Source organism: Coregonus clupeaformis, chromosome 32, assembly GCF_020615455.1.
Source record: "Coregonus clupeaformis isolate EN_2021a chromosome 32, ASM2061545v1, whole genome shotgun sequence".
Taxonomy (NCBI): Eukaryota; Metazoa; Chordata; class Actinopteri; order Salmoniformes; family Salmonidae; genus Coregonus; species Coregonus clupeaformis.
The window spans coordinates 1,854,513-1,881,053 of record NC_059223.1 but is presented as its reverse complement, the minus strand read 5'-3'; the positions used below and the strand labels follow the sequence as shown (position 1 = coordinate 1,881,053).

Genomic DNA, 26,541 nt, shown 5'->3' with positions numbered 1-26,541 from the left:
ATTTCCAAAAGCTTTAATGTGCAAGATACCAATGCTGCGTTTACTTTAGAACTTACTTTTGAACAAGTATGCCAGTTGCATGTCTCTCTCTCTCCCATCTCTCTCCCCTTGGTCTTCCTGTGTTGTGTAGCAGCCTTAGTGAACAAGGGAAGGCCTTCCATGAGCAGTCTAGATACACCCTTGGGCTGTTTGACACTCTACCGTCCATACAAATCAACCTTAGTGGGTTGCTCTGGAGAACCAAGGCTAAGTGTAATCGGTTTGCGAGGCGATGGACTGGCACAGGGGAGATAGCTTGGTACTGCAGCAGTGGCATTTGGGATGGCACCTGACAGTACTGGTGGGCACCGTCCTCTATCAAAGGATTCAACGGTCTCAGGGTTGGCATAACACATTCCCTGTGAGAGCGACTCTGAACACCCCAATCAAAGAACCCAAACACTACCCTTCACCTCCTATATACCTCCACCGCGTCTCGTCCATTCAAATCAGCTACCTGGATCCTCCTGTGAGACTGGTCTGACTTTTTAAAGTGAAACTAGTTCTGAATTACTTTTGAATGTTAGGCAGAAATAAAGATGGCTTATGGATTTTTCTATTACGTCTGTGTTTTGTTTTCTAGGAAGGATTATTGCCGATCATGTTTCTATTCTCCTTTGTGAGGAATACATTTGTCACGGTCATCGCTTTTCAATTAAAGAGATTATAAAGTTATGATAAAAAGTGGATATTCCTGAAGATGGTAGTATAGAGAGATATAATATTACCATGAAGATTCAGTCAGACATGGAAAACCAATGCTTTGATGAAGCCACTCTTCCACCATTCATTTATCTTAATAGTTAATAGTGAGTTTATCTACAAAATCCTGGAAAATGTGATTGCTTCAAACGTTTAGCCTAAGTACTATGTAACAATGTGTACCTACACTGTAACTGCCTATGTAACTACTACCATGTGAATACATAGGTATGACCAGCGACACTTATGGTAAAGTGGGACCCTCTTTAATAAGCCCGTTATAAATCATGGGAGAGGAACCGGAGCCAGGGTGAACTGTCCCTCTTCTCATGCACTATTTAAACTGTCCTACATCAAGGCTGACATGACCCTGGACTGGAGCACTAGTTGGGGACAGTGACGTGTGATCCGTTATGACAGATCGTGTGCAAGTGGTTTAATGGTCTCTGACATATTAGGCTAACGTTAATGTCTTCGTGATGAACCCATCTGTCTCCTTGCTCACCTCATTTCATATGGGCTGTCAGTTCCTGTTAGTATGCAAAGGGTTTTGACTCTGTTTCAATATGCATACTACTAGCATACTACTACTAGCATATTACTAGCATACTACTACTAGCATGCTACTACTAGCATGCTATTAAAGTGCTGTGTGGTGCATGCTGGTATTAAAATTCATACCATTCCTTGAACGGTGCGTGTGTGTCTGTTTTAATTGAGGGCCATAAGCCTCATCTGCTCCTTGAAGGTGGCACAGCGGGCCAGCACGCCGCTCGGATCACCGTGACGATGCCCCCCTGCCAGGATCCGGGTGTAGCATAGGAGAGTACAGCAGACTGATCGTCACTCCATTCAGCCTCTATAGTAACCTGAAGCCCTAGTTAATTAACGCCCGTTGTGAAACCTCATCCACGACTCCACATGACTATTGCCTGCCATTGGTGGATACATACTGGGTCACATGCTCATCCCCAAGTAAAAAATACATACTGTAGCCATATCCAACCCCTGTTAAAATGATGGATAGTGTATGTGTGCCTTGTGCAGATGGAACTGTTTACAGCTTGCCCAGTTTGTTTACAACCTTGCAGTCAATTAGTAGACAGCATGTTTTTATTTCCTCTCCCAACCAGAGAGCTTTCTACAGGGGCTTCCGCAATACCAAGTCGTTCACCCCTACCAAGTGGACGCCAAAGGTCACTTCCTGTCCAACTTTGTGTCCCACCGCGTCAGCCGGGTACAGAGGCGGGAAACCCAGGGGGAACCAGGAAGCCTTGCACGGGTGTTCTACCAGTTGCAGCACGGTGGCCGCAATCTGCACTTCAACCTCACCCTCAACCCACATCTGCTGGCTCCTGGCTTCCTGACCGAGAGGAGGTACGGTGGCCTGGAGGGGGCCAAAATACACAGCCATGGCCCCTCGCTGTGCCACTTTATCGGGGAGGTGTGGGACCAGGCAACTATGAAGGGGAAGGCGGCTATAAGTACCTGTGATGGCCTGGTGAGTGAGAGAGACCATCACTGCTAACCTACTGAGATATCTGTTTTTCCTTTCACTGCCTGAAGGGTAATGCAAAACATCAAACTTTTGACTTCTGGAACTTATCTGTCCCCAGGGTAACAAGTCGAAGTAGAAACACAATTGACCAAAAACAAAACAAAAATGATCAATGCAAATGACTGGGCCTAGGCCGTTCCTTTTCTGCTTTGGTTCTGTGCATGAGACTGGATAAAAGTGTTAAATGGCATACATTATTATATTATCATTATACAAAATCAAAGATGTATTACATTTAGGTGAAATGGAGGTTTTCTTGTGTGTTTTATTCCTCAAGCTCTGACAAAAATATGCTTTGCAATAAGCAGTAAGTACTACTGCAGAATGTAGTATGTAACACTGGCTTGAGCCTAGTCTGACCTTACCTTGTTTCAATCTTTAAACGCACGTCTGAACAGATGATGTTTATGTATTTTTAAAAGAAAAACAGTTTTCTCTGAAGTCACTACGTGCTGTTGGCCTCATTCCTGCCCTGTTAGTATAGTTATATTATTAGATTGCACCATCCATGGAAAAAATCACTGGCTGGTTGCTGAAATAACCTGTGAGCTGTGCTTGAGAGGATGCGTTTGATATATCACATCACAAGTGTTAGAGCGCTTTTCATCTAAAAGCAGGCTGGATGTCATCGATGACGCAGGTGTGTGTGTGCAAAACATCATCATGCAGCCATGAACAGGTCAAGCGATGGAGCACGTGTTAATAAGTGCTTATGCATGATCCATTTACATCTCATTGTCTTAATTATCCCATCTCTCCTCTGTTACCGCTGTCCACATCCCATCTCTCCTCTGTGTTCACTGTCACATCCCATCTCTCCTCTGTTACCGCTGTCCACATCCCATCTCTCCTCTGTTACCGCTGTCCACATCCCATCTCTCCTCTGTGTTCTCTGTCACATCCCATCTCTCCTCTGTTACCGCTGTCCACATGTCATCTCTCCTCTGTTACCGCTGTCCACATGTCATCTCTCCTCTGTGACCGCTGTCCACATCTGCTGGTTAGCAACTGGTTGGCAACATGACCGTAGCACCCAAGAGAGCAATGTCAAAATCTCATGTCCGTCGTCTCCCCCTCTGTAGTTTGGTGCTGTAGCCATCTGTTGTTATCTTTGTAAAACAGTAGAAAACGTTTTTGCAAAAAAGTTTGGGGATTCATGGTTGCATTGATTGGATTCAAAATCTCTGCAAAGTACGTTTCCAGCTGGTCTTGCTGTAATAAATGTTTCACAATGCCAAAGTCACATTACACGCTTTAGGACATTTCTGATGAAACTGCAGTAGGAAACCACGAGCCCTATCCAACAATATCATACCATACCATAATAATGGCAGACGCAAATGGAATGGCATCAAACACCTGGAAACCATGCGTTTGATATATTTTATACCGTTCAACTGATTCCGCTCCAGTCATTACCACGAGCCCGTCCTCCCCAATTAAGGTGCCACCAACCTCCTGTGTATCATACTGTTACATTATTACTGAATTCCTTTCTCCCTACAAGTCCTATCCAACAATATCATACTGTTTACATTATTACTGAATTCCTTTCTCCCTACAGGTCCTATCCAACAATATTATACTGTTACATTATTACTCTATTCCTTTCTAATAATATATCTTTCCATGTCAGCCTTTTTCTATTTGTTTTAGAAATTCAAACTTTTGCATACAAACAGTCAAATTTGTGATACTTCTAAGTGACTGTAAATGCTTGTAGGCCCCACAATAAGGGACTTTCCTAAATATGGCCAATGGGGAAACTTTCTCAGAGTATCCTCTTAAATTTCCATGTTCTTCAACAGTCCATTTTCAGTTGAATCCAATGTATATACTGTATAGTGAATCTGTCCTTTTAAACTCCTCTTCGAACCCGGAGGAGGGGAACATACTGGACTGGAAATGTTGTTTATTTTAAAATGATAGCAATTGGATATATTGATGAGCGATCGACCAGCTCCTGGCCCACGGCATTTCATTTGGCACAACCCCACATCTGGCTCTAAGTTCCACAGCTACGGCTGAGCCAGAACCCCAGAGGCCAGAATGCTGGGTTGAAGACGGTCATAAATCTAAACGATTGTTGCAGAGCATTCTGATTTAGCCACTACAGTTATGACTCCATTTCAGTTGGTGGGTTTTCTCCCATATGTTCTTGTTTTGCTCCTAGAGTGAAGGGAAAATAATCGCATGATAAATCACAAGATAACTCGCGTTTATTTAATACTGTAACCTAATGGCACATTTTCATGAGGCTGAATGCATTTATTTCTCGCTGAAGCAATTTTGACCCATCTCCCACCCAGTAGAATGTGCTAGCTGTATTCTTCCATATCAAAGCAGTTGTGATCCCTTGTTCTCCCAGTAAAATGTGCTAGCTGTATTCTTAAAAATATCAAAGCAGTTGTGATCCCTTGTTCTCCCAGTAAAATATGCTAACTGTATTCTTCCCATATCAAAGCAGTTGTGATCCCTTGTTCTCCCAGTATAATGTGCTAGCTGTATTCTTCCATATCAAAGCAGTTGTGATCCCTTGTTCTCCCAGTAAAATATGCTAACTGTATTCTTCCCATATCAAAGCAGTTGTGATCCCTTGTTCTCCCAGTAGAATGTGCTAGCTGTATTCTTCCATATCAAAGCAGTTGTGATCCCTTGTTCTCCCAGGATAATGTTTTTACTGTGTTTTTCCCCTCTTGCTTAGGACAATTAAAAAATATATATTAATAAAGCAATTCTGACCCCCTTTCTCCCTGTACAATAGGACCACTATATTTCTCATAATACATTTTGACCTCTCTTTCACCCCATAGAATGTCCTTGTTTTATGACTTTTTTTTTATATTAATAAACCATATTTTTCTCATAACAAAAGCAATACTGACCTACCTCCCTCTCTGTAGACAGGGCTGTTCAAGCTGTCCCAGGAGGAGTTCTTTATCCGGCCATTGGAGCGGTCTAGTGATGAGTCGACGGCACCACAAGTCCACATTATCTACAAGCGCCACACCTCCCCCACCCAAAGCCAGTTGGTACAGCCCATCTCTGGAGACCAAACCACCAACAGTACCTGTGGGGTCAAAGGTGAAGCATCCCGTCTTGACTTGGCATCACACACTCCAATATAGAGGCGAGAGCCCTTAGAGGATGAGGCTATTCCAATACTTTCAAGATGCACCCTTCCTTACCTTCCTTGAAGTAATAACCAATTGGACAAAACAAGGATCCCACTTCTGACACCAACTGATTTATGTGTCAGATCCAACCTAACCCATCCAGATTGTGACCGGTCAGTGATGCTTCATGGAAGGGAGGATGTATTTTCTAAGTATTCAAACGTGGGCAGAGTACTGGATCTATCACACAAACGCACGTACAGTACACACACACACACACTCTCTAGAGGTGGAGGAAGACAGCCTGGGAATAGTTGGGCTGGTAATAGGGCCTGTTTGAAATACCAGGAGCCTTAATTAAGCCCTGAAACACATTGCAGGATGAAATATCCGAGAGGCAGTATTATGTAAATATGCCATTAGGAATTCATTGCAGGCCCCGGGACTTGAACTATTTTGAAAATAACTCTCTCGTACTCACTTGAACGTGCACTTCACTGGAGTATTGGTTGACTTCACCCACAGGGAATAGGTCAAGAGAATTGATGGAATATCCTGCAGATGGCTGGGGGTGCTAGAGAGAACCAGGAAGGATCAGCTGGCTTACCAGGAATTTTAGGAGCGACTGCTTCCACCAAACTTCTTTCTTAAGCATGCATTAAATCCCCACTGCCTCTCTCACAGGGTTAAGTGTGCGTAACGCTCACTTGAATTCCCTCAAGACATTTAGAAAAGACTAAAGTTGCACTGTTGTACTGTCTACACAGCCTGTTTCTTTATATAGCCCTTGTGATTTTCAACACAATGCATCAGTGTGTACTGTATAAGTTCTAACTCTATTGCCACACATATGATGTGCAGTTTTGGACAAATACATTTGACTATAGTTGGTGTAACTGAGCTAATAAAACACATACAAAATGTACATAAACATCCCTTACAAGTATATGGTGTAACAAAGTTCAAACCAATCAAGGATAACACAAAAAAAAGTCTGCCTTATTCCATTGTAGTTTAAAACACAATACTAAAGCTGAAGCTCTGCAACCACACTATTTGTCACGGCTCCGCCCTCAGATCCAGCTGCGTCGTTGGAGCGTGTGGAGAGGCAACGGGAGCGCTGGGAGAGACGCCAGCGGAGGAAGAGGAGGATACGCCAGCGTTCCATCAGCAGGGAGAAGTGGGTGGAAACGCTGGTGGTGGCCGATTCCAAGATGGTGGAGTACCACGGGACCAAGGGCGTGGAGAGCTACGTACTGGCTGTCATGAACATCGTAAGTGTCTGGTAGCCCTCTCTGTCTGTCTCACTGGGTTTTCTTTTGGTAGGAGTTGGTTGGTGTATGTGGTCAGCAACACCAAAGCTGTGGGTTTGATTCCCACTATTACCAAATATGGGCTAGGGTGCTGTGTGTTAGCTGGAAGTAGCCTTTGGTCTGCTGAAATTCCCTTTTTTTATTTTCAGTGCAAACTTCTTGACCCTACTCTAATACTGTCCCACTAACTTGCTTATAGTTCAAGGGAATTAAGCGTCATAAAACTTGATTTACGCAATAGCTTCTTTGGTTAGGCAGGCTGCAGCCTTGACAGTCATTCTGTTGTCACTGTATGTACTGTAGGTTATGTAACATCCATGTCAATATCATCCAAAACATCCCATCTTGGCTGGCTCAATACCTATGCTAGATGCTTCCATGTGTTCCACCCTCATCTCTGTTCTGTTAGTATTGTGACATCATGTTTGATTTATCGCTCCCTCCCCATGTACTGTAGCCTCATCCCTCTGTTTTATCTCTCCCTCCCCATGTACTGTAGCCTAATCCCTCTGTTTTATCTCTCCCTCCCCATGTACTGTAGCCTCATCCCTCTGTTTTATCGCTCCCTCCCCATGTACTGTAGCCTAATCCCTCTGTTTTATCTCTCCCTCCCCATGTACTGTAGCCTCATCCCTCTGTTTTATCGCTCCCTCCCCATGTACTGTAGCCTCATCCCTCTGTTTTATCGCTCCCTCCCCATGTACTGTAGCCTCATCCCTCTGTTTTATCGCTCCCTCCCCATGTACTGTAGCCTCATCCCTCTGTTTTATCGCTCCCTCCCCATGTACTGTAGCCTCATCCCTCTGTTTTATCGCTCCCTCCCCATGCACTGTAGCCTCATCCCTCTGTTTTATCGCTCCCTCCCCATGTACTGTAGCCTCATCCCTCTGTTTTATCGCTCCCTCCCCATGTACTGTAGCCTCATCCCTCTGTTTTATCGCTCCCTCCCCATGTACTGTAGCCTCATCCCTCTGTTTTATCGTTCCCTCCCCATGTACTGTAGCCTCATCCCTCTGTTTTATCGCTCCCTCCCCATGTACTGTAGCCTCATCCCTCTGTTTTATTGCTCCCTCCCCATGTACTGTAGCCTCATCCCTCTGTTTTATCGCTCCCTCCCCATGTACTGTAGCCTCATCCCTCTGTTTTATCGCTCCCTCCCCATGTACTGTAGCCTCATCCCTCTGTTTTATCGCTCCCTCCCCATGTACTGTAGCCTCATCCCTCTGTTTTATCTTCCTCTCTCTCTTTTTCCAAATGACTACAACTTCCTGTGAACTGACCCTTGGGTTTTTAGCACTTCCTGGACGGAGGCCAGACCAAGTCCTCTGACCTCGTCCTCGCTCTATTGCTGTTGAGCGCATTAGGAAACTTTGAGCGCATTAGGAAAGGTTTGGTCCGGCTGCAGCTGCCAAGGAGGGCAAGCACAGGACGGCGTATCAGGAAAGGGGATTTCAATGACAGAGAGCTCCCCTGGCTTCACCGGATCTGGCGGACAATAAGAAGGACAGGAAACACACATTATCCTCCGCATCCTCTCAGGTGTCTTGTTTTTCAGTCCTGCAAACCTCTGCTTTGAACTCCACAGCCTCTTGTTATTGTGTCAACGGGAACTGAAGCGATCGTACAGTGAGTGAAGGGCAATTCCATGATAATGGAATTACACTGAGACTCCGATTAATTTTCTCTTTAAAATGTATACCAAACAAAAACCATTTGATTTTCAAAGTAAAAAAAAAACATGGAATTATGCTACATAATCACTACTTTTAACAATTTCCACTAAACATTTTACAAAAACACATTGACAGTCCTTGTGCATAGAGTTCTATGGTTTGTTAAACTGTCTCGTAATTCCGTTGCCATGGAATTTCCCTGAAGCAAATCAAACAGAGATGGCATTATCTTCCTCAGGAGACGCAGGAGCTTTCTTTCCATTGTGTGAGGGCGGCCATTTTGAAACTCATTAAAAGGGTGAAGAAAGATGGTCTTTCGACAGCTCTCGCTTGATGCTGTCCGTCTGTCTTCTGTGGGATGCTGTCTTCAAACTACATTGACATGCAGGATGACAAAGAGTATTTAAATATTCCAAAAAGTTATAATTGTGTTTTGGGTTAATAATTCTCTTTTTCATATAAAATAAAATGCAGCTAGTGTGAGAGAAATGTGTCTCGATGATGATCTAAACTACAGGTATTTTTATTCTAAGCGTTACAAGGACAGATAAATTGGTTGTGTGCGGTTTAACTTCAAAAGGCCTTTCATGTTGTGAGCCGTTTGGACCATACCTAGTATGATAGAACAGTTTGTTCATTTGGGTACACGGCAGGGCAGCAGGCACAAAGCCTATTTGAGTTCCAGTGCAGTGCTATTTGTTCAGCTATGCGTTTCATCTCTTTTAAACTGAAGGCTTTCCCTGCCTTTGGCAGCGGAGAAAGTACTGGGACTCAGGGACAAATAGCATTTATATGATGAAAGAGTCCCTTCATACATTGTGCTGGTGATATGCTGTCTGCAATGTCACTGTGACAAAGCCCTGCCTGCAGAGTTAGTGCTGTGTGGAATGCTTTGCACACCAACAAGGGATGGGAGTGGATTCCAATGTGACCAATGTCAGGATATTTTTTTCACACAACATCCAAACAACGTCAAAAAGTAAACATCAATAAAGAAAATGTGCGCTCATATTGTTTCCACGGAGGGGATCCCAATGTGACCAATGTCAGGGGAATTTTTTCAAATCATTGGAACTCAGTTCATAATATCAGCTCAGCTCAAAATTTCCAAGTCATAATATTCAATATCCACATAAGGTTGAGGTTTGGTGAGCCTTTGTAACGTTCACTCAACCAACTTCTGGTCCTAAAGCAGACGAAGTAGGCCTAATAATTTGATACGTTTGACCACCACTGTAAGTATCGGTAATGACTCATTTTCTCAAGCGTGAAATCCAAAAGCTTTGGTCCGTGACCACAATGCATCACTCTGACCAATGATGACTCAATGGAGAAGGTAAATATGACTCCGTGTTGTGAACCCTGGAGAGCTACCGTCCTGTAGGTTTTCACTCCAGCCCTAATCTACCCCACCTGATTGTAATAATTAGCTGGTTGATTAGCTGAATCAGGTTAGTTACAACTGGGGTTGGAGTATAAACCTACGGGACGGTAGCTCTCCAGGAACAGGGTTGGAGTATAAACCTACGGGAGGGTAGCTCTCCAGGAACAGGGTTGGAGTATAAACCTACGGGAGGGTAGCTCTCCAGGAACAGGGTTGGAGTATAAACCTACGGGAGGGTAGCTCTCCAGGAACAGGGTTGGTACCAATACTGAAGTGTGATACTTCACGCAGCGTTTCTGGATAGATATAACTTTAGGCAACCACTTGTAGCTGTCACCAACGGCTTCAAGAGTAACCGCACAATTCTGTAGATGGACTACATCAAGACAAGCAGTCCTTCACGCATCTATTTTGTATGTCTACTTCTTCCCGTCAGACAGGTCCATTATTTTAAGCTACTATCACACCAAATCAGAACAGGAAAGGTATTAGCATTGGGTCCTTGACTTCAAAGCATAACGAGGAATAAGTAACCCTGGAAGAGTTAGGGCTGATGAACCAGTCTAAAAATAACCCTGAAAGAGTTAGGGCTGATGTACCAGTCTAAAAATAACCCTGAAAGAGTTAGGGCTGATGTACCAGTCTAAAAATAACCCTGAAAGAGTTGGGGCTCATGAACCAGTCTAAAAGCATAAGTAACCCTGGAAGAGTTAGGGCTGATTTAAACCAGTCTAAATGCATTAGCCAGCACTTGGCTCAAACACATTAGTAGTCTGCTGCCATGAGCCTACCTCCTCCTGGAGAAGGGAGACAGTTCTTAGTGAAAATGAGCTCTCGCTTTCTATTTACCCAGGCACCCTAGCACCCAGTCAGTGAGCCTCCTGAGCCCCTACTTAATGTAGGACTAGAAACCATAAAGCTTGTGTGTGCGTATTAAGATGTGACCTGAAAACGGAGGTGTGTGGGTGGCTGCCTCCAAGATGTTGCTAATCAGCCAGGGTGAAAGCTGCTGCTGCTACAGTTGGTTGTTTGTTGTTTCCAGAAAATCAAAGGAACCCTTAATTCACTACAACAGCTTGAGAGATAACAGGGAGCGAGGGATGGATGAAATGAATGAGAAGAGAGCGGGAAGGTGTGTGTGTGTGTGCGTGTGTGTGTGTGTGTGTGTGTGTGTGTATAGAGATTTGCCAAATACCTAAAGAAAAGCAGTATTATACCCTCCTGAAAAAGGGAAATGTGTAATTCAAATAACCTGGCCATCTGTCTCCTGAACTGAAAAGATGGAAAATGTTTAGACTGTAATCTGCCGAAGTGAGAACCGTGGATGTTGTTTTCTGCATCACATTGTTGCTTAGGAGAAATGTGAGCAAAGTTGTTATCAATCATTCTTTTGTGTTATCTAGAAACTACGTTTCTGAATGGATTTTCCAGACAGACTCATGTATAACTAATCATCACTGTCTGCTTTGCCAGTGTGGTATGAAACATTCCTAAGTAGACAAGATAGTCCATTATTTATAATGATCGTGATATACCTCATATGAACTGTATACTGTGGTCTCAATAAAATAGAACACAACAGAATGGTACTGGATTGACTATTTGTTGAGAAGGAAAACTTTTTGCCCCAACCCACTGAGTCACGTGCTAAATCATGTCCATTCTGTTTCAGGTGTCAGGGTTGTTTCGTGATGCCAGCATTGGAAACCCCATCAACATCGTAGTGGTTCGTCTGATCCTGCTGGAGAAGGAAGAGGTGATAGAATCACAAAGCTCTGCACGTTACAAACACTGTTAGCCAAGTCATTGGAGCTCCGTTTAAAAGTCAGATTTACTGAATCAGTGTTGAAAGACTTACAAACGGTTCAGATGTGGCATCAAATTACATTTACATTACATTTTAGTCTTTTAGCAGACGCTCTTATCCAGAGCGACTTACAGTTTGTGAGTGCATAAATTTTTTTCATACTGGCCCCCCGTGGTAAACGAACCCACAACCCTGGCGTTGCAAGCGCCATGCTCTACCAACTGAGCTACACGGGGCCACAAATGACTGCCAGATCTTAATGACAATGACCCTTAATCTTATCCTAAAACAAAACTGCCAGACTGACCACATCAAGATATTTTAATTTAAAAAAATAAAAGTAACACAGATAGTTAATTATGAATTGATTACAAATCCTAACTCAAGTAGGCTGCAATAACAGATTCATATGGCTTGAGGCCCAGTGTCATACCGGGAAATGGAATATGTGACGCACATTGTGAAGATGGAACTGCATGATGACGCGAAGTTAAGTTGCCTTTCTTGGAGTCGAGACAAAATTCCACTCTTGTTAAAACTAGTGTATCATCATCATGTCTTGTCGCTTAAAGAAGCAGTTTTTCTCTTGGTAATTGGTTTAAACTAGTTCCAATGTCATTTTCCCTGAACAATAAAATAATATGATTAGTTTGTGTAATGATGTAAATTCTGACTACAGGCCTATTGCACTGCAAAATTGTAGAGATATTCTCCAATTTACTTTGTTGGTGGAGGGGGTGATAACAGAGGAGCTCATTAGCGAGAGAATGAAAGAGAGAGATGGATAGCGCTAGCCCCATCTGACTCCTCTACGCTACATTTCCCCCTTCAGCCTTGTCGTCATCATAGCCAGGGCCTCAGTTACATCCTTCAAACAGCATTTCACATCAGAACACCATTAGCCTCTTCTCATATTTGTCTCCCAGCGTAGGAAGAATAAGCCCCTTACGCCCTGAAACAAATCTCTCTGAAGCCTTGGTCGCGGTTAGTGGCTAATGGTAATAATGTAGTCTGAGAAAGGGCATGTAGGGTAAGTTTCCTAACCATTCCTTAACCGGATCTTATCTAACTGTTCTAGGTGTCTCTGTTTAGTGTCTATACTATGAAAAAGGTTGTAGTAGGAAAAAATAATTTGGGTGCCAGGTTCAAAAGGCATACATTTGAAATAAAGGGAAAAACCTGCATTCAGTGGAATATTCTTTACGTTTTTATGTATTTTTTTTTAGGAGCAGAGGTCAGAACAAACGGATACGTTTCGGCGACAACCTTCATCAAACGCTGACTAAGCCTATCGCCAAAACACTGGGTGCTGGTTTTTCCATTTTTCAAATGTAGTGTCTAGACGTTGACCCAACCATATAGTCTAGGTTCCCTTTTCCTATTGGTCGGCATAGCTACTAGACTGTCAATGTTTACATCCCTGCTGAGGAAAGTCTGTGGTTGGCCATAATATGGCTCTCACTTGGTTGTCACCATCTCATCATGCTTGAAAGTGCACATTTTGAACCTTTAAATGCAATTTTAACTCCTAAAGGTAAATCTAACTCTTCATCAAGAGCTAATAGCTCAAAGATACGACAATATGGCCAATTTGTTCCTTTCTAGAATGGCTGTCTAGCAGAAACAATCTCCCAGCAACATCTTTTAAATGCCTCTAAAGCAGTGATGTAGTGGTAAACAAAATAATTGGTGGGTAAACTCTCCGGTTGTAATGCTTCCTATTCTTTCAATGCATTTTTCCACAAAAGGTGTGTACATTGTGTTTACTGGAACACTGCTATAAAGGGACCAGACAAACGTCTCACAACCAGAAAACCAGTTTACGTCCAGAAAATGTCATTATGACTTCACATGCCATAAGCTACAAAGCTTTTGGAAAGCTCACCCCTGTTCATGAAGGTATCTGATGTGTCATTGTCTAACGTAACGATGACATCCCTGTGGTTGGCAGGGAGACCTGAAGATCACCCACCACGCGGACAACAGCCTGCGCAGCTTCTGTAAGTGGCAGAAACGGCTCAACATGAAGGGAGAAGAACACGCGGTCCATCACGACGTGGCCGTCCTTCTCACCAGGTAACCAGTGACGCATCCACACACACCAGGGCTGAATTCCATTTGCAGTCTATTGGGGAGAGGATGTCCAGTTGAAGTCGGAAGTTTACATACACCTTAGCCAAATACATTTAAACTCTGTTTTTCACAAATCCGGACATTTAATCCTAGTAAAAATTCCATGTCTTAGGTCAGTTAGGATCACCACCTTATTTTAAGAATGTGAAATGTAAGAATAATAGTTGAGGGAATGATTTATTTCAGCTTTTATTTATTTCATCACATTCCCAGTGGGTCAGAAGTTTACATACACTCAATTAGTATTTGGTAGCATTGCCTTTAAATTGTTTAACTTGGGTCAAAGCTTCCCACAATTAGTTGGGTGAATGTTGGCCCATTCCTCCTGACAGAGCTGGTGTAACTGAGTCAGGTTTGTAGGCCTCCTTTCTCGCACATGCTTTTTAAGTTCTGCCCACACATATTTTATAGGATTGGGGTCAGGGCTTTGTGATGGCCACTCCAATACCTTGACATTGTTGTCCTTAAGCCATTTTGCCACAACTTTGGAAGTATGCTTGGGGTCATTGTCCATTTGGAAGACCCATTTGCGACCAAGCTTTAACTTCCTGACTAATGTCTTGAGATGTTGCTTCAATATATCCACCTAATTTTCCTTCCTCATGATACCATCTATTTTGTGAAGTGCACCAGTCCCTCCTGAAGCAAAGCACCCACACAGCATGATGCTGCCACCCCCGTGCTTCACGGTTGGGATGGTGTTCTTCGGCTTGCAAGACACCACCTTTTTCCTCCAAACATAACAATGGTCATTATGGCCAAACAGTTCTATTTTTGTTTAATCAGACCAGAGGACATTTCTCCAAAAAGTACGATCTTTGTCCCCATGTGCAGTTGCAAACCGTAGTCCGTCTTTTTTATGGCGGTTTTGGAGCAGTGGCTTCTTCCTTGCTGAGCGTTCTTTCAGGTTATGTCGATATAAGACTAGTTTTACTGTCGATATAGATACTTTTGTACCTTTTTCCTCCAGCATCTTCACAAGGTCCTTTGCTGCTGTTCTGGGATTGATTTGCACTTTTCGCACCAAAGTACGTTCATCTCTAGGAGACAGAACGCGTCTCCTTCCTGAGCAGTATGATGGCTGCGTGGTCCCATGGTGTTTATACTTGCGTACTATTGTTTGTACAGATGAACGTGGTACCTTCAGGCGTTTGGAAATTGCTCCCAAGGATGAACCAGACTTGTGGAGGTCTACAATTCTTTTTCTGAGGTCTTGGCTGATTTCTTTGGATTTTCCCATGATGTCAAGCAAAGAGGCACTGAGTTTGAAGGTAGGCCTTGAAATACATCCACAGGTACACCTCCAATTGACTCTAATGATGTCAATTAGCCTATCAGAAGCTTCTAATGCCATGACATCATTTTCTGGAATTTTCCAAGCTGTTTAAAGGCACAGTCAACTTGGTGTATGTAAACTTCTGACCCACTGGAATTGTGATACAGTGAATTATAAGTGAAATAATCTGTCTGTAAACAATTGTTAGAACAATTACTTGTGTCATGCACAAAGTAGATGTCCTAACCGACTTGCCAAAACTATAGTTTGTTAACAAGAAATATGTGGTGTGGTTGAAAGAACGAGTTTTAATGACTCCAACCTAAGTGTATGTAAACTTCCGACATCAACTGTATACTGAACAAAAATATAAACGCAACATGCAACAATTTTAAGAGTTTACTGACTTACAGTTCATATAAGAAAATCAGTCAATTTAAATAAATTCATTATGCCATAATCTATGGATTTCACATGACTGGGCAGAGGTGCAGCCATGGGTGGGCCTGGGAGGGTATAGGCCCGCCCACTTGGCAGCCAGGCCCACCCACTGGGGAGCCAGGCCCAGCCAATCAGAATGTATTTTTCCCCACAAAAGGGCTTTATTACAGACAGAAATACTCCTCAGCACAACCCCCCACCCCCCTCAGACGATCCCGCAGGTGAAGAAGCCGGATGTGGAGGTCCTGGGCTGGCGTGGTTACACGTGGTCTGCGGTTGTGAGGCCGGTTGGAAATACTGCCAAATTCTCTAAAATGACGTTGGTGGCAGCTTGAACATTCAATTCTCTGGCAACAGCTCTGGTGGACATTCCTGCAGTCAGCATGCCAATTGCATGCTCCCTCAACTTGAGACATCTGTAGCATTGTGTTGTGTGACAAAACTGCACATTTTAGAGTGATCTTTTATTGTCCCCAGCACAAGGTGCACCTGTGTAATGATCATGCTGTTCAATCATCTTCTTGATATGCCACACCCGTCAGGTGGATGCGTTATCTTGCCAAATGAGAAATGCTCACTAACAAGAATGTATACAAATCTGTGCACAAAATCTGAGAGAAATAAGCTTTTTGTGCGTATGGAACATTTCAGTGATTTTTTTTTTCAGCTCATGAAACATGGGACCAACACTTTACATGTTGCGTTTATATTTTTGTTCAGTGTACATTCGATGCACTCTCCTCTCCTTACTTGTGCTTTCTGAACAGTAGTAGTTATTGGTGCAGTCCTTGAAGCTGAAGGAAGTGTACCGTCCTCCTTTCAAGCATTCGATGTCCTCTTTTTTATTTTCTCTCTAATTGCCTAACATTGATTTCTCCTCACCATTCTGTCATGGAGGACAGTCCTTTTCAAACCATGTAACTGTAACAAAACAGCCTTGAGATCCTTCGCCTACCTTCCCCTCCCATTGATGGCCTGTTATTCTCCATTGTGTTTTACCACCCAGAAACTCGTTGTAATTTCCATTGTTAATTGAATAGACCTTAATTTCTTCCTCCCTCGCTCCATCTCTTTCCACTCAAACCCACTCATTAATCCACAACTCTTTTGTTTGACGAACTAGTTCAATTAGAGGCTTCACCAGAACTTGAATTTGAGCAGCGCAACAACAAGAATATTTGCAGAGATTTGGTGACCTTTTTCAGATGGTAGTTGGGAGCTCCTGAGTTGGGCTTTTCTGCAACTGTGTTAATTAATTAGCTTTTCATTTTACATTTACATTTACGTCATTTAGCAGACGCTCTTATCCAGAGCGACTTACAAATAGACTTGAACTCTGTGAAGCATTTATTTGGGCTGGAATTTCTGAGGCTGGCAACTCCAATGAACCTATCCTCTGCAGCAGAGGTAACTCTGGGTCTTCCATTCCTGTGGTGGTCCTCATGAGAGCCAGTTTCATCATAGCGCTTGATGGTTTTTGCGACTGCACTTGAAGAAACTTTCAAAGTTCTTGAAATGTTCAGTATTGACTGACCTTCATGTCTTAAAGTAACGATGAACTGTCGTTTCGTTTTGCTTATTTGAGCTGCTCTTGCCATAATATGGACTTGGTCTTTTACCAAATAGGACTATCTTCTGTATACACCCCCTGCCTTGTCACAACACTGCTGATTGGCTCAAACGCAGAGACTTATCCATCCGGTCATGCTCTTGATAGATGCAGCACATTAAACATGTCAAAAGTAGGTAGTGTCACTTTTCTATCGAAGCCCTCAGTACCGATGATGTTAAAGCTCATTGTTGTGCTCTTTACTGCAAAGTTTCAGTCCTGCTCTCCCTCCCTCCTCCTCATTTTCCCTCTCCTTCTCTCCCTCCCTCCTCTCCCCTCTCCTCCTTTTCCCTCTACTCTCCTCCTCTCCTTCTCTCCCTATCCTCCTCTCCTCAGAAAGGACATCTGTGCGGCCATCAATAAGCCATGTGAGACCCTGGGCCTGTCTCATGTAGCGGGCATGTGTCAGCCCCACCGCAGCTGCAGCATCAGTGAGGACACGGGCCTGCCGCTGGCCTTCACCGTCGCCCACGAGCTTGGGCACAAGTAAGTGTTGGGCACATGGACACACACACACACACACACACACACACACACACACACACACACACACACACACACTCACACTCTGACACCACACCTCCATATAACTTTCTGTCACATGGTTGGATTTGTCATCTTCTTTGCTATTACAGGTTGAATGTTAAGTGTTAGTGCCTTCACAAAGTATTCATACCCCTTGACTTATTCCTCATTTTTGTTGTGTTACAGCCTGAATTCAAATTGGATGAAATATTTTTTTTTAATCTCACCCATCTACACACACTGCCCCATAATGACAAAGTGAAACATGTTTTTATAAATGTTTGCTAAATTATTGGAAATGAAGTACATATCTAATTTGCATAAGTATTCACACCCCTGAGTCAATACTTTGTAGAAGCACCTTTGGCGGCGGTTACAGCTTTGAGTCGTCTTGGGTATGTCTGTATCAGCTTTACACATCTGGATTTGGGGATTTTCTCCCATTCTTCCTTGCAGATTTTCTCCAACTCTTAAATTACACGGGGAGAGGCAGTGAACAGCAGTCTTCCAGTCTTTCCACAGATTTTCAATGGGATTCAAGTTTGGGCTTTGGCTGGGCCACTCAAGGACTTAAACATTCTTGTTCTGAAACTATTCCAGCGTTGCTTTGGTTGTGTGCTTGCGGTCATTGTCCTGTTGGAACGTAAATATTTGCCCCAGTCTAAGGTCGTTTGCACTCCGAAGTAGGTTCTCATCAAGGATGTGGCTGTATTTGGCTCCATTCATTGTTCCCTCTATCCTTACCAGTCTCCCAGTCCCTGCCACTGAAAAGTATCCCCATAGCATGATGCTGCCACCACCATGCTTCACGGTAGGGATGGTGTTAGACGGGTGATGATCTCTGCCTGGTTTTCTCCAGACATAGCGCTTTGCATTCAGGCCAAAGAGTTACATTTTTGTCTCATCAGACCATAGAATCTTTTGCCTTATTATCTCAGTCTTTCAGGAGTGGCTTCGGTCTGGCCTCTCTCCCATAAAACCCAGATTGATCAAGAGCTGTAGAGACTGTTGTCCTTCTGGCAGGTTCTCCCATCTCAGCCAATGAACTCTGTAGTTCTGTCAGTTGTTATTGGGTCACCTCCCTGACCAAGGTCCTTCTTGCCCGGTTGCTCAGTTTGGTCGGACGGTCAGCTCTAGGCAGAGTCTGGGTAGTTCCATGTTTTTTCCATTTCCCAATGATGGAGACCATTGTGCTCTTGGAAACCTTTAACACTCTAAAATTGTTTTATACCTTTCCCCAGATATACAGTGGTCTCCAAAAGTATTGGAACAGTGACACATTTGTTGTTGTTTTGGCTCTGTGCTCCAGCACTTTGGATTTGAAATGATACAATGACTATGAGGTCAAACCCCCAAGACATTCTAACCTCTCAACATTTCAGTTACAACCGGGAAGGTTAGCATTTTTGGGAGGGTATGATATTTGTGCGTCTAACTTTCTCACTCATTATTCACGATTCATCCAGGATTATCCTTAATCATGGTAGCATCCACATTAATGTAGAAGTGTTTAGAAACATATTATACTTATAATAAAAATGACTCTCAAATGACACTACATTATTTACCATTAATTTCTATTGGGCACAAAATAATCTGAAACACAACCAAAACAAACAGCAAATGCATCCAACAAATATGTAGACTCACAAGTTTGATTCAGGCATTACGTGCTATGAATATTTGATCAAAAACATAACTTTTTACTACTTTAATACATATATAAGTGAATTTGTCCCAATACTTTTTGTCCCTTCAAATTGGGGGACTGTCCCAGCCCAACTGTGTACAAAACGTGTTGTAACGGTTCACCCAATATGGATGAAAATACCCTTAAACTAAAGCTGACAGTCTGCACTTTAACCTCCATAGTCATTATATAATTTAAAATCCAAAGAGCTGGAGTACAGAGCCAAAATAACAAATGTGTCACTGTCTCAATACATTTGGAGCACACTGTATGCCTCATCACAATTCTATCTCGGAGATCTGCGGACAGTTCCTTCATGGTATAGTTTCTGCTCTGACATGCACTGTCAGCTGTGGGACCTTATATAGACAGGTGTGTTTATTTCTAAATCAAGTCCAAACAATTGAATTGGCCACAGATGGACTCCAATCAAGTTGTATTGACATCTCAAGGATGTTCAAAGGAAGCTAAATTTGGAGCCTCATAGCAAAGGGGTGTGAATACTTATGTAAATGAGATATTTGTATTTCATTTTCAATACATTTGCTAAAATGTATAAAAACATGTTTTTTTTTTACTTTTTCAGTATGGGGTATTGTGTGTAGATGGTTGAGAAGAAAAATATGTAATCCTTTTTTAATTCAGGCTGTGACACAACAAAATGTGGAATAAGTCGAGGGGTATGCATACTTTCTGAAGGCCCTCTATGTGTCATGTGTTTGAATGTCTGGGGCTATCAATCAAGAAGACAATTAATTTAAATTTGAATGGCTTGACGTCTAGATTTGACAATTAATGAGCAATTAAGTCCATCAAATACCCAATTATCTGCTTACAGTTTATTCTGCATGAAATTATTTACAGTGGCACACAAAATGGTCCTTGCTGCGACAGTATTTGAATTATTAATTCAATATTCTCACATATTGTTAGTCAATTTACTAGGACTAAATTAGTTCACAGAACAAAACGCCCAATTAATTTAAGATTAGTGCATCAGAGTGGGTATTGGTTTTGCACATGGCATATTCTCTGCCCTCTTTCTCAAGCAATCAGATTCAGTATAGCTAGACATGTTAACCAGCACTCCAATGTTTAATGCATTAAATGGATTACATTATCATATATACCATATTTACATTCTGCTTTTGCATAAAATGTAAGGCCTGTGACTGTGCACAGGGATTCTCTAAATCATTAGCTTACTAGCTAAACATACATAGAACATCTAATTGAACAAACAATTTCTTCCTCTCTGAATATTTCATGTTTCTGTTATACCAGCAAACACATTCTACCCGCTGTGATGCATTCCGCGTCATTGAGTACCTGTTGTTCTTTGACTCAGTTGTTTCCAGTGATGAGAGTACCCACTGGGCACAAACTGGTTGAATCAATTTATTTTCGACGTCATTTGTCAACGTATTGTGACGTGGAATCTACGTGGAAAATTCATTTGGATTTGAAAAAAAGTATATACGCAAACTGTTGTATCGAGGGTGAGATTTCAACTACAGGATTATGTCATCATGGTCACCAAATTTCAACATATTGAAAACTTGTATACAATATATTGAATTTGTACCTTTTTAAAACAACGTCAGATCTTCAACGTTATTTCCACTATCAGAAGAAAAAAATAAGCTATAGGCTGGGCAGCACTTCCTGCTGGAGAGTTGATCTATCTACAGCTTCCCTTTGGTCTCCTATCCAGGGTTTTAACCAAGCCCAGCCCTGCTTAGCTTTGATATTTGTTACTGACTATTACCAATGTGCTATTGTGACAATTATTTTTAGATCCCCACTTAACAACTAAATAGATTCACTGTTGCTATCGACATCAAAGGGTAGGTTTAACAGAGCAAATGAAATGTCATATCACTCATATTGTCAATTATGCTATTTAGGCCTATATAGCGTTTTGCAAAGTCATCAACAGCTATTGTTTTAATTCAACCCAGGATTCAACACAAAATAAACAGTACAATACGCCTAGGGTTTCAAGCTCTGGTTGATTTAAAATGTAATGATATTTAGTGATATTGTTTGTGTCACGATCGTTCAAGGAAGTGACGGACCAAGGCGCAGCGTGGTAAGCGTACATTTTATTTAATTAACGTACTTAACACACACGAACAAAAACAACAAACCAAACGATACGTGAAGTCCTAGGTTAACACCAAAACAAACCATACGGAACAAGATCCCACAATGACTAGTGCCAAACATGCTGCCTAAGTATGGTCCCCAATCAGAGACAACGAGAAACAGCTGCCTCTGATTGGGAACCACCCTGGCCAACATAGATCTACACGATCTAGATCAACAACATAGAAAATACAACAGACACTACACACCCTGGCTCAACATTAAAGAGTCCCCAGAGCCAGGGCGTGACAGTACCCCCCCCCCAAAGGCGCGGACTGCGACCGCGCCACGCAAACACAAGAGGGTAGGGGCCGGGTGGGCATTCCGCCTCGGAGGCAGATCCGGCTTCGGGCGTGACCACCACCTTTTCTCCACCTCCCCGTTGCGCCCCTGGTCTGGTCTGGCCCCGCTGACTGGAGCTGGACTGGACACCGGTGGAGCGGATTGCTCAGGCTCCGGAGTGGAGCAGCTGACCGGTGCCGGACCAGGCACCGGTGGAACAGGCACAGGCCGTGCCGGACTGGACACACGCACCACTGGCTTGGTGCGGGGAGCAGGAACGGGCCGGACCGGGCTGACGATGCGCACCACTGGCCTGGTGCGGGGAGCAGGAACGGGCCGGACCGGGCTGACGACGCGCACCACTGGCCTGGTGCGGGGAGCAGGTACGGGCCGGACCGGGCTGACGACGCGCACCACTGGCTTGGTGCGGGGAGCAGGAATGGGCCGGACCGGGCTGACGACGCGCACCACTGGCTTGGTGCGGGGAGCAGGAACGGGCCGGACCGGGCTGACGCCGTGCACCACTGGCTTAGTGCGAGGGACAGGAACAGGCCGGACCGGGCTGGCGACGCACACCACTGGCTTGGTACGGGGAGCAGGAACGGGCCGGCGACGCGCACCACTGGCTTGGTGCGAGGGACAGGAACAGGCCGGACCGGGCCGACGACGCGCACCCCTGGCTTGGTGCGGGGAGCAGGAACAGGCCGGACCGGGCTGACGACGCGCACCACTAGCTTGGTGCGGGGAGCAGGAACAGGCCGGACCGGGCTGGCGACGCGCACCACTGACTTGGTGCGAGGAGAAGGAACAGGCCGGGCTGGACTGGGAACACGCACCATTGGCTTAGTGCTAGGAGCAGGAACGGGTCGGGCCGTACTGGGAACACGCACCACTGGCTTAGTGCGGGGATCAGGAACGGGCTGACCGGACTGGTGACACATACCACTTGCTTGGTGCGAGGAGCGGGACTGGGTTTCCTTATAAACCTCCGCTCCCTCTGCTGCCTAACCAGCTCCTCTCGCCGTGCCTCTACACTCTCCTTCTCCCTTAACGCCTCCTGTAGCTCCTCCCTCTGACCAATTAACTCCTGCTCCCTCTGGACCAATAGCCCCCGTAACCTGGTGGCCTCCTCTCCTAGTCTGCAGATACGCCCTGTCGCTGCCTCCTGCTGCCCCGTCGTCCACGCCGTGTGCCCCCCCCAAACATTTTTTATTGGGGTTGTCTCTCGGGTGTCCGTCGTCGGCACGGTTGGCGCCGTTTCTCCTCTCCTGCCTGGGCATTTTCATTCATCGCCCTCCGGTAACGGACGGCCTCCTCCTCCGTGATTCTCCCCCAACCGAGGAGGACATCTACTAACGTAACCTCCGGCGTTTGCTCCTGGACACGCTGCTTGGTCCTCTTTTGGTGGGATCTTCTGTCACGATCGTCGTTAGATGAAGCGGACCAAGGCGCAGCGTGATAGGCGTACACACTGTATTAAATGTACACAACACGAACCAAAACAACAAAACAAACGATACGTGAAGTCCTGGGTTAAACAACAAACCTTACGGAACAAGATCCCACAAAACATACATGCCAAAAGGCTGCCTAAGTATGGTACCCAATCAGAGACAACGAGCTACAGCTGTCTCTGATTGGGAACCACCCTGGCCAACATAGAAATAAACTATCTAGAATGAAACGCATAGAAAACTAAACAATAAACCTACACACCCTGGCTCAACATTAAAGAGTCCCCAGAGCCAGGGCGTGACAGTTTGTTTGTCAATGTAACCAAATATCAACATTTTAAGGAGATGCAGCTTCTGCTTCGATAGTTCCATCTGTGCTACTAACGTAATCTGGCTTTAATTCCAATTTGTCTACAAATAATTATTAAAAGTTTTAATTTGATTTAGTCCTATTCTATAACTTTTGGTTGAGATGGAGACGTGACTCCAATGTATCAATTATTAATTTGTAAACTGGAATGTTTTTATTCAAACAATTGCTACTTTTTAAATACAATAAATAGCCTATTAACTTGTCGACAAGTTAAGAAATGATATGTTGAATTCATGTCTCCAACTCAACCAAAAATAAAAAGTTAAAGAATGGGATTAAGCCAGTGACTCAGATGGAACTATCCGCAGTCTCCTTTAAATGTTGATACTTGGTTGAATTGTCAACCAAACACAATTCAATATTACTTTTGTAATATAGGAAATAGCCTGAAATTAAGGCTATTTTACAAACTAATGTAACATTCAACTTTAAAATGAGTAACACATCCATGGCCACATTTTGAAGTTACTGTAACTATCAATTCCTTCTTATGTAATCATATAAAGCGTGCGTAGGTCATCGAGATAGCATGCATAGGTCATTGCAAGTTTGTGGAGATCTTCACAATTGCTGTAATAATAATCTGTGCAGAATCTCCAATGGCATTGATCACTTGCACCATGTACTGTTAATCTAATCTCCACTGCAATCCAGGTCATTTGGTTCTGCTATTAGATAAAGCACAGTGATAACACATTAATCTCTTGTATAAATAAACAAAATAATATATTCCCATTTTAAACTTTGCTGTGCTTTTAAATGGTTGAAAGCGCAGTGATAGTCATTTGGGTGACAACTAAATCAGACATTGTTTTTCCATTGGAATTTGGTTGTGCTTTTAGGTGGTTGAAAGAATAGTGATAACACATTGGAAATTGAACTAACTTTTTAGCTGTAATTTTTGAGTAGGTGAATCTCATTGATCCAACGTCTCAACCCAAATATTAGGCAGTTATCCATGTTGAAATGATGTGGTGTGTCCAGTGGGTAGTGAAGAGTAGTCTATACCAAAATGGCTTCTCTATTTTAGAAGATAGTAAAGAGAATAACAGACCCAGTTGGCCCTAACAAAGCTTGAAAGCTTCTGTCTGATGTCTCATTTCTCTCTGCTACCAATTGCAGTTATCTAACACCTTTTTGATCTTCTTTGTTGACAACATCACACTAAGATATTGAGTTCTTCACACGAAGCAACCTGGACCCAATTTATGTTGCTTGCAACAGAGTTGCATTTGGTCTACTCCGCATGTCACCTTAAAAAAATAAATTGCCTGCAACATAGTTGCATTGCATCATCGCAAGAGATAGAAACTGACTGTATGCAATGTCCAGTAAGTAAGAAGAAACCTTACATGACTCGTCATGTCAACACCACTCAGTGCTGCTGCAAACCGCATCAAAAGAGACATGACAAATGGGAAATGTATAAACCATTCTAGACACCGTGGCTAGTCGTGGTTTATGTGCATGGTCTGGCAGTCAATAAATGTCATTTTAATAGTGAACCCAGACCTTTCTCTGTCCAGTTTCAACTAAAATTGTCCAACATGAACTGCACTAGCTAGCTAAATAGCTTAGCTCATCGCTAGCTTGGTTAGCTAGCTAGCTGTTGTTAAAACACGGTTGGCAAATAGGCAACATTTTGGCTAACTAGCTAAATTGTACAGCCAGTATTTTGTCTATATCGATGCTGTTACAATTACCAAACGTTTGGATAAACAAATCATTTATGAAAACGTGATGTATGACAAGATTGGATGTTGCATTCAACTTCAATTGCGTTTTGAATTGCTTTGCCTTCGTGTATCAGCAAGGTGATGTCGAAACTTGCTGGAACAGAAATTGTGTCCAAATTGATTCATGTTACACAGGCTTCACACAGGCAGCCCAATTCTGATCTTTTTGTTTTTCACTAGTTGGTCTTTCGACCAATCACATCAGATCGATTTACATCAGCTCTTTTTTCAGAGCTGATCTGATTGGTCAAAAGACCAATTAGTGAAAAATAGATCCGAATTGGGCTGCCTGTCTAAACGCAGCCATAGAGTAATCCACATGATGTTTAATGTCTATTGTGTGCTAAACAAAAATAAGTGTTTCTTTCATGTATTAGGGCTAGTCTTATACATGCCCTCCTAACAAACACAGCTATATAAATGCATTGTCCCCAAATACCCTCAGTAATGACAATACATTGTACCCAGACACCATCAATTAGGACACATTGTACACAAACACCCATGGAGAATATATCCTCATTAAATAATGATAACAGGCAGGTGTTGGATTTATGTACCTCCACCCCATGTCGCTTAGTTATAATGTGTGGCTGAGAGAATGCAACAGTAAGTATTTAATAAGCATTCAGTGCGCACCTGAATGAAAGAGGAGCTGCCGAATGTGATACCATGTGACATTGCTCTGGTCCCTCCACCCCTTTAGATCCTATTAATGAAGCTCTTTGTCCTCAGTGTTCTGTTGTCCTTAAGGCAGACACTGGCATTGGAATGATGTTCTGTTGTCTTTGAGGCAGACTGTCATTGGAATGATGTTCTGTTGTCTTTGAGGCTGTTGTCTTTGAGGCAGACACTGGCATTGGAATTATGTTCCGTTGTCTTTGAGGCAGACACAATGGCATTGTAATGATGTTCTGTTGTCTTTGAGGCAGACACTGGCATTGTAATGATGTTATGTTATGTTACTCCTGAGTGGCGCAGTGGTCTAAGGCACTGCATCGCAGTGCTAACTGTGCCACTAGAGATCCTGGTTCGAATCCAGGCTCTGTCGCCGCCGGCCGCGACCGGGAGACTCATGGGCGGCGCACAATTGGCCCAGCGTCGTCCAGGGTAGGGGAGGGAATGGCCGGCAGGGATGTAGCTCAGTTGATAGAGCATGGCGTTTGCAACGCCAGGGTTGTGGGTTCGATTCCCACGGGGGACCAGTATAAAAAATATATGTATTCACTAACTGTAAGTCGCTCTGGATAAGAGCGTCTGCTAAATGACTAAAATGTAAATG

The 26,541-nt window shown here is 43.5% G+C and overlaps 1 protein-coding gene across 1 annotated transcript in view; it reads left to right on the top strand.

The window, feature by feature from the left end:
- The window catches only part of LOC121548163 (A disintegrin and metalloproteinase with thrombospondin motifs 7), a 94,915-nt gene that overhangs the window by 1,503 nt on the left and 66,871 nt on the right, over positions 1 to 26,541 (top strand). The window contains exons 2-7 of the mRNA XM_045209949.1: positions 1,875 to 2,242; positions 5,203 to 5,383; positions 6,493 to 6,689; positions 11,458 to 11,541; positions 13,544 to 13,668; positions 17,388 to 17,537. Coding sequence (XP_045065884.1) covers positions 1,875 to 2,242; positions 5,203 to 5,383; positions 6,493 to 6,689; positions 11,458 to 11,541; positions 13,544 to 13,668; positions 17,388 to 17,537 — 1,105 coding nt within the window. The remainder of the gene's footprint in view (positions 1 to 1,874; positions 2,243 to 5,202; positions 5,384 to 6,492; positions 6,690 to 11,457; positions 11,542 to 13,543; positions 13,669 to 17,387; positions 17,538 to 26,541) is intronic.